Raw genomic sequence first — 7500 nt, 5'->3', positions numbered from 1 at the left:
CACCGGTCCACGGGTGAGTTGCAAGTTTTACTTCTTGACAAAAAAATAAATAAAAAGAGTTATTGTTGCAGTTTTTTTGCAAGTGACATTAACCCTATCAAAACATCCGTCCTTTATTCTCAAATATTCCGTGTTGAATGATAGTGCTGGCTCTAAGTGTGTAGACAAGGCAACTCTTTTCCATTTTGTAAATTACATATCAAAACTGACCCCGCAAATTAACTGGGAGCTTTAAGTGTCCCCCCCCGCAAAAACTGTTTTTTCTTTGTCAAAATATGTTGACACTGTAGCATGTAAATGATGACTGACTTGTCAAAAATAGGCATTTCTTTGTTGCCATTTGTGATTTTGTTCCAGCGACACATTCCCCTTTGAGTTAGTGGATACGTTCACACAGGTGTCTGTCTACGGGTCAAGTTAGAGTAGCCGCTTTGGTTTGCTTGTCTCAGGGCGATCATAGGGAAGGTTAGGCAAGGTTGGATATCGGAACGTTAGAGAGAGGTAATGGACGAGATGACATGGTGATGGTAGTTAGTTCAGTAGCATACTGTAAGACCATACTAATAGTTCAGTAGCATACTGTAAGACCATACTAATAGTTCAGTAGCATACTGTAAGACCATACTAATAGTTAGTTCAGTAGCATACTGTAAGACCATACTAATAGTTCAGTAGCATACTGTAAGACCATACTAATAGTTAGTTCAGTAGCATACTGTAAGACCATACTAATAGTTCAGTAGCATACTGTAAGACCATACTAATAGTTAGTTCAGTAGCATACTGTAAGACCATACTAATAGTTAGTTCAGTAGCATACTGTAAGACCATACTAATAGTTAGTTCAGTAGCATACTGTAAGACCATACTAATAGTTAGTTCAGTAGCATACTGTAAGACCATACTAATAGTTAGTTCAGTAGCATACTGTAAGACCTTACTAATAGTTAGTTCAGTAGCATACTGTAAGACCATACTAATAGTTAGTTCAGTAGCATACTGTAAGAACATACTAATAGTTAGTTCAGTAGCATACTGTAAGAACATACTAATAGTTAGTTCAGTAGCATACTGTAAGACCATACTAATAGTTAGTTCAGTAGCATACTGTAAGACCATACTAATAGTTAGTTCAGTAGCATACTGTAAGACCATACTAATAGTTAGTTCAGTAGCATACTGTAAGACCATACTAATAGTTAGTTCAGTAGCATACTGTAAGACAATACTAACAGTTAGTTCAGTAGCATACTGTAAGACCATACTAATAGTTAGTTCAGTAGCATACTGTAAGACCATACTAATAGTTAGTTCAGTAGCATACTGTAAGACCATACTAATAGTTCAGTAGCATACTGTAAGACCATACGAATAGTTCAGTAGCATACTGTAAGACCATACTAATAGTTAGTTCAGTAGCATACTGTAAGACCATACTAATAGTTAGTTCAGTAGCATACTGTAAGACCATACTAATAGTTAGTTCAGTAGCATACTGTAAGACCATACTAATAGTTAGTTCAGTAGCATACTGTAAGACCATACTAATAGTTAGTTCAGTAGCATACTGTAAGACCATACTAATAGTTAGTTCAGTAGCATACTGTAAGACCATACTAATAGTTAGTTCAGTAGCATACTGTAAGACAATACTAACAGTTAGTTCAGTAGCATACTGTAAGACCATACTAATAGTTAGTTCAGTAGCATACTGTAAGACCGTACTAATAGTTAGTTCAGTAGCATACTGTAAGACCGTACTAATAGTTAGTTCAGTAGCATACTGTAAGACCGTACTAATAGTTAGTTCAGTAGCATACTGTAAGACCTTACTAATAGTTAGTTCAGTAGCATACTGTAAGACCATACTAATAGTTAGTTCAGTAGCATACTGTAAGACCATACTAATAGTTAGTTCAGTAGCATACTGTAAGACCATACTAATAGTTAGTTCAGTAGCATACTGTAAGACCATACTAATAGTTAGTTCAGTAGCATACTGTAAGACCATACTAATAGTTAGTTCAGTAGCATACTGTAAGACCATACTAATAGTTAGTTCAGTAGCATACTGTAAGACCATACTAATAGTTCAGTAGCATACTGTAAGACCATACTAATAGTTAGTTCAGTAGCATACTGTAAGACCATACTAATAGTTAGTTCAGTAGCATACTGTAAGACCATACTAATAGTTAGTTCAGTAGCATACTGTAAGACCATACTAATAGTTCAGTAGCATACAGACCATAGCATACTGTAAGACCATACTAATAGTTAGTTCAGTAGCATACTGTAAGACCATACTAATAGTTAGTTCAGTAGCATACTGTAAGACCATACTAATAGTTAGTTCAGTAGCATACTGTAAGACCATACTAATAGTTAGTTCAGTAGCATACTGTAAGACCATACTAATAGTTCAGTAGCATACTGTAAGACCATACTAATAGTTAGTTCAGTAGCATACTGTAAGACCATACTAATAGTTAGTTCAGTAGCATACTGTAAGACCATACTAATAGTTAGTTCAGTAGCATACTGTAAGACCATACTAATAGTTAGTTCAGTAGCATACTGTAAGACCATACTAATAGTTAGTTCAGTAGCATACTGTAAGACCATACTAATAGTTAGTTCAGTAGCATACTGTAAGACCATACTAATAGTTAGTTCAGTAGCATACTGTAAGACCATACTAATAGTTAGTTCAGTAGCATACTGTAAGACCATACTAATAGTTAGTTCAGTAGCATACTGTAAGACCATACTAATAGTTAGTTCAGTAGCATACTGTAAGACAATACTAATAGTTAGTTCAGTAGCATACTGTAAGACCATACTAATAGTTAGTTCAGTAGCATACTGTAAGACCATACTAATAGTTAGTTCAGTAGCATACTGTAAGACCATACTAATAGTTAGTTCAGTAGCATACTGTAAGACCATACTAATAGTTCAGTAGCATACTGTAAGACCATACTAATAGTTAGTTCAGTAGCATACTGTAAGACCATACTAATAGTTAGTTCTGTAGACCATAGCATACTGTAAGACCATACTAATAGTTAGTTCAGTAGCATACTGTAAGACCATACTAATAGTTAGTTCAGTAGCATACTGTAAGACCATACTAATAGTTAGTTCAGTAGCATACTGTAAGACCATACTAATAGTTAGTTCAGTAGCATACTGTAAGACCATACTAATAGTTAGTTCAGTAGCATACTGTAAGACCATACTAATAGTTAGTTCAGTAGCATACTGTAAGACCATACTAATAGTTCAGTAGCATACTGTAAGACCATACTAATAGTTCAGTAGCATACTGTAAGACCATACTAATAGTTAGTTCAGTAGCATACTGTAAGACCATACTAATAGTTCAGTAGCATACTGTAAGACCATACTAATAGTTAGTTCAGTAGCATACTGTAAGACCATACTAATAGTTAGTTCAGTAGCATACTGTAAGACCATACTAATAGTTCAGTAGCATACTGTAAGACCATACAAATAGTTAGTTCAGTAGCATACTGTAAGACCATACTAATAGTTTGTTCAGTAGCATACTGTAAGACCATACTAATAGTTAGTTCAGTAGCATACTGTAAGACCATACTAATAGTTAGTTCAGTACTAATAGTTAGTTCAGTACTACTGTAAGACCATACTAATAGTTAGTTCAGTAGCATACTGTAAGACCATACTAATAGTTCAGTAGCATACTGTAAGACCATACTAATAGTTCAGTAGCATACTGTAAGACCATACTAATAGTTAGTTCAGTAGCATACTGTAAGACCATACTAATAGTTAGTTCAGTAGCATACTGTAAGACCATACTAATAGTTAGTTCAGTAGCATACTGTAAGACCATACTAATAGTTAGTTCAGTAGCATACTGTAAGACCATACTAATAGTTCAGTAGCATACTGTAAGACCATACTAATAGTTAGTTCATAGCATACTGTAAGACCATACTAATAGTTAGTTCAGTAGCATACTGTAAGACCATACTAATAGTTAGTTCAGTAGCATACTGTAAGACCATACTAATAGTTAGTTCAGTAGCATACTGTAAGACCATACTAATAGTTAGTTCAGTAGCATACTGTAAGACCATACTAATAGTTAGTTCAGTAGCATACTGTAAGACCATACTAATAGTTCAGTAGCATACTGTAAGACCATACTAATAGTTAGTTCAGTAGCATACTGTAAGACCATACTAATAGTTCAGTAGCATACTGTAAGACCATACTAATAGTTAGTTCAGTAGCATACTGTAAGACCATACTAATAGTTCAGTAGCATACTGTAAGACCATACTAATAGTTCAGTAGCATACTGTAAGACCATACTAATAGTTAGTTCAGTAGCATACTGTAAGACCATACTAATAGTTCAGTAGCATACTGTAAGACCATACTAATAGTTAGTTCAGTAGCATACTGTAAGACCATACTAATAGTTCAGTAGCATACTGTAAGACCATACTAATAGTTCAGTAGCATACTGTAAGACCATACTAATAGTTAGTTCAGTAGCATACTGTAAGACCATACTAATAGTTAGTTCAGTAGCATACTGTAAGACCATACTAATAGTTCAGTAGCATACTGTAAGACCATACTAATAGTTCAGTAGCATACTGTAAGACCATACTAATAGTTCAGTAGCATACTGTAAGACCATACTAATAGTTAGTTCAGTAGCATACTGTAAGACCATACTAATAGTTCAGTAGCATACTGTAAGACCATACTAATAGTTAGTTCAGTAGCATACTGTAAGACCATACTAATAGTTAGTTCAGTAGCATACTGTAAGACCATACTAATAGTTCAGTAGCATACTGTAAGACCATACTAATAGTTAGTTCAGTAGCATACTGTAAGACCATACTAATAGTTCAGTAGCATACTGTAAGACCATACTAATAGTTCAGTAGCATACTGTAAGACCATACTAATAGTTAGTTCAGTAGCATACTGTAAGACCATACTAATAGTTCAGTAGCATACTGTAAGACCATACTAATAGTTAGTTCAGTAGCATACTGTAAGACCATACTAATAGTTAGTTCAGTAGCATACTGTAAGACCATACTAATAGTTCAGTAGCATACTGTAAGACAATACTGTAGGTTAGTTAGTTTAGTGACATCATACTCTGTAGTTAGTTTAGTAAAATCATACTCGGTAGTTAGTTTAGTAATGTCATACTCTGTAGTTAGTTTAGTAATATCATACTCTGTAGTTAGTTTAGTAATATCACACTGTAGTTAGTTTAGTAAAATCATACTCTGTAGTTAGTTTAGTAATATCATACTCTGTAGTTAGTTTAGTAATATCACACTGTAGTTAGTTTAGTAAAATCATACTCTGTAGTTAGTTTAGTAAAATCATACTCTGTAGTTAGTTTAGTAATATCATACTCTGTAGTTAGTTTAGTAAAATCATACTCTGTAGTTAGTTTAGTAAAATCATACTCTGTAGTTAGTTTAGTAAAATCATACTCCGTAGTTAGTTTAGTAATATCATACTCTGTAGTTAGTTTAGTAAAATCATACTCTGTAGTTAGTTTAGTAGTGTCATACCCTGTCGTTAGTTTAATGGGAAATGTAATGTTAGGAACTGCGTACTCAACAGTGGATCTGGGTGTCATTTATAGATGGAATAAAACACCTATTGGGTTATATCAGTCTATGCCATTATTATATAATAACGACAGAAGTGCTGTGATTATTATTATCTGACCCTGCTGGTCATCTATGAACATTTGAACATCTTGGTCATGTTCTGTTATAATCTCCACCCGGCACAGCCAGAAGAGGACTGGCCACCCCACAAAGCCTGGTTCCTCTCTAGGTTTCTTCCTAGGTTTTGGCCTTTCTAGGGAGTTTTTCCTAGCCACCGTGCTGCTACACCTGCATTGCTTGCTGTTTGGGGATTTAGGCTGGGTTTCTGTACAGCACTTTGAGACATCAGCTGATGTAAGAAATGCTTTATAAACACATTTGATTGACTGATTGTTATATTGGTAGTGGACATATTGGTTGATATTGTATTTTGGTCTTCCTGCAAAATAACCTATAAAGTGTATGGTCAGTGGGTTGTCTGTGGAGTGAAGTGTAGTGGTGTTTTGTGTAGAGTGTAGATGTGTGTTCAGTGAATTTGAAGTGTAGTGGTGTTTTGTGTGTGACTCAGTGATGAGCAGACAGCGTGTCTCTTTCTCTCTCTCCCTCACTGTTTGGATTCCCTCTTATCTGTGTAGAACAATTTGTAACTCTCAAGGGTGGTTCTCTGTATGCTAACTCTCAAGAGCTCTCTGTCTCTCTGTCTCTCTCTCTCTACTATCCTCCCCTCTCTCTCTCTACTACCCTCCCCTTTCTCTCTGTCTCTCTGTCTCTCTCTCTCTACTACCCTCCCCTTTCTCTCTGTCTCTCTGTCTCTCTGTCTCTCTCTACTACCCTCCCCTCTCTCTCTCTACTACCCTCCCCTCTCTCTCTGTCTCTCTGTCTCTCTCTCTCTACTACCCTCCCCTTTCTCTCTGTCTCTCTGTCTCTCTCTCTACTACCCTCCCCTCTCTCTCTACTACCCTCCCCTCTCTCTCTCTCTCTTTCTCTCTCTCTCTACCCTCCCCTTTCTCTCTGTCTCTCTGTCTCTCTCTCTACTACCCTCCCCTCTGTCTCTCTACTACCCTCCCCTTTCTCTCTGTCTCTCTGTCTCTCTCTCTCTACTACCCTCCCCTTTCTCTCTGTCTCTCTCTCTCTACTACCCTCCCCTTTCTCTCTGTCTCTCTGTCTCTCTCTCTACTACCCTCCCCTCTCTCTCTCTCTCTCTCTCTCTACTACCCTCCCCTCTCTCTCTCTCTCTGTCTCTCTCTCTCTACTACCCTCCCCTCTCTCTCTGTCTCTACTACCCTCCCCTTTCTCTCTGTCTCTCTCTACTACCCTCCCCTTTCTCTCTGTCTCTCTGTCTCTCTCTCTACTACCCTCCCCTCTCTCTCTGTCTCTCTGTCTCTCTCTCTACTACCCTCCCCTCTCTCTTTCTACTACCCTCCCTTCGTTCTGTCTCTCTGTCTCTCTCTCTACTACCCTGCCCTCTCTCTCTCTCTCTCTCTCTCTACTACCCTACCCTCTCTCTCTCTTTCTCTCTCTCTACTACCCTCCCTTCTCTCTCTGTCTCTACTACCCTCACCTCTCTCTATCTTTCTCTCTCTCTACTATCCTCCCTTCTCTCTCTGTCTCCCTGTCTCTCTCTCTCTACTACCCTGCCCTCTCTCTCTCTCTCTCTACTACCCTCCCCTCTCTCTGTCTCTACTACCCTCCCCTCTCTCTCTCTTTCTCTCTCTCTACTACCCTCCCTTCTCTCTCTCTCTACTACCCTCCCCTCTCTCTCTCTACTACCCTCATCTCTCTCTGTCTCTACTACCCTCCTCTCTCTCTCTCTCTTTCTCTCTCTCTACTATCCTCCCTTTCCTCTCTCTATCCT

The 7500-nt window shown here is 37.4% G+C and overlaps 1 protein-coding gene across 7 annotated transcripts in view; it reads left to right on the top strand.

Annotated features, from left to right (window-relative positions):
• The window catches only part of smoc1 (SPARC related modular calcium binding 1), a 200807-nt gene that overhangs the window by 454 nt on the left and 192853 nt on the right, over window positions 1–7500 (top strand). For all 7 annotated transcript variants that reach the window (XM_052485395.1, XM_052485397.1, XM_052485398.1 and 4 more), the window contains exon 1: window positions 1–13. This exon is cut by the window's left edge. In XM_052485395.1, the coding sequence (XP_052341355.1) occupies window positions 1–13 (13 nt within the window). The remainder of the gene's footprint in view (window positions 14–7500) is intronic.

This window comes from Oncorhynchus keta, chromosome 29, assembly GCF_023373465.1.
Source record: "Oncorhynchus keta strain PuntledgeMale-10-30-2019 chromosome 29, Oket_V2, whole genome shotgun sequence".
In the NCBI taxonomy this organism is placed as follows: domain Eukaryota; kingdom Metazoa; phylum Chordata; class Actinopteri; order Salmoniformes; family Salmonidae; genus Oncorhynchus; species Oncorhynchus keta.
This window is presented reverse-complemented; position numbering and strand designations above follow the sequence as displayed.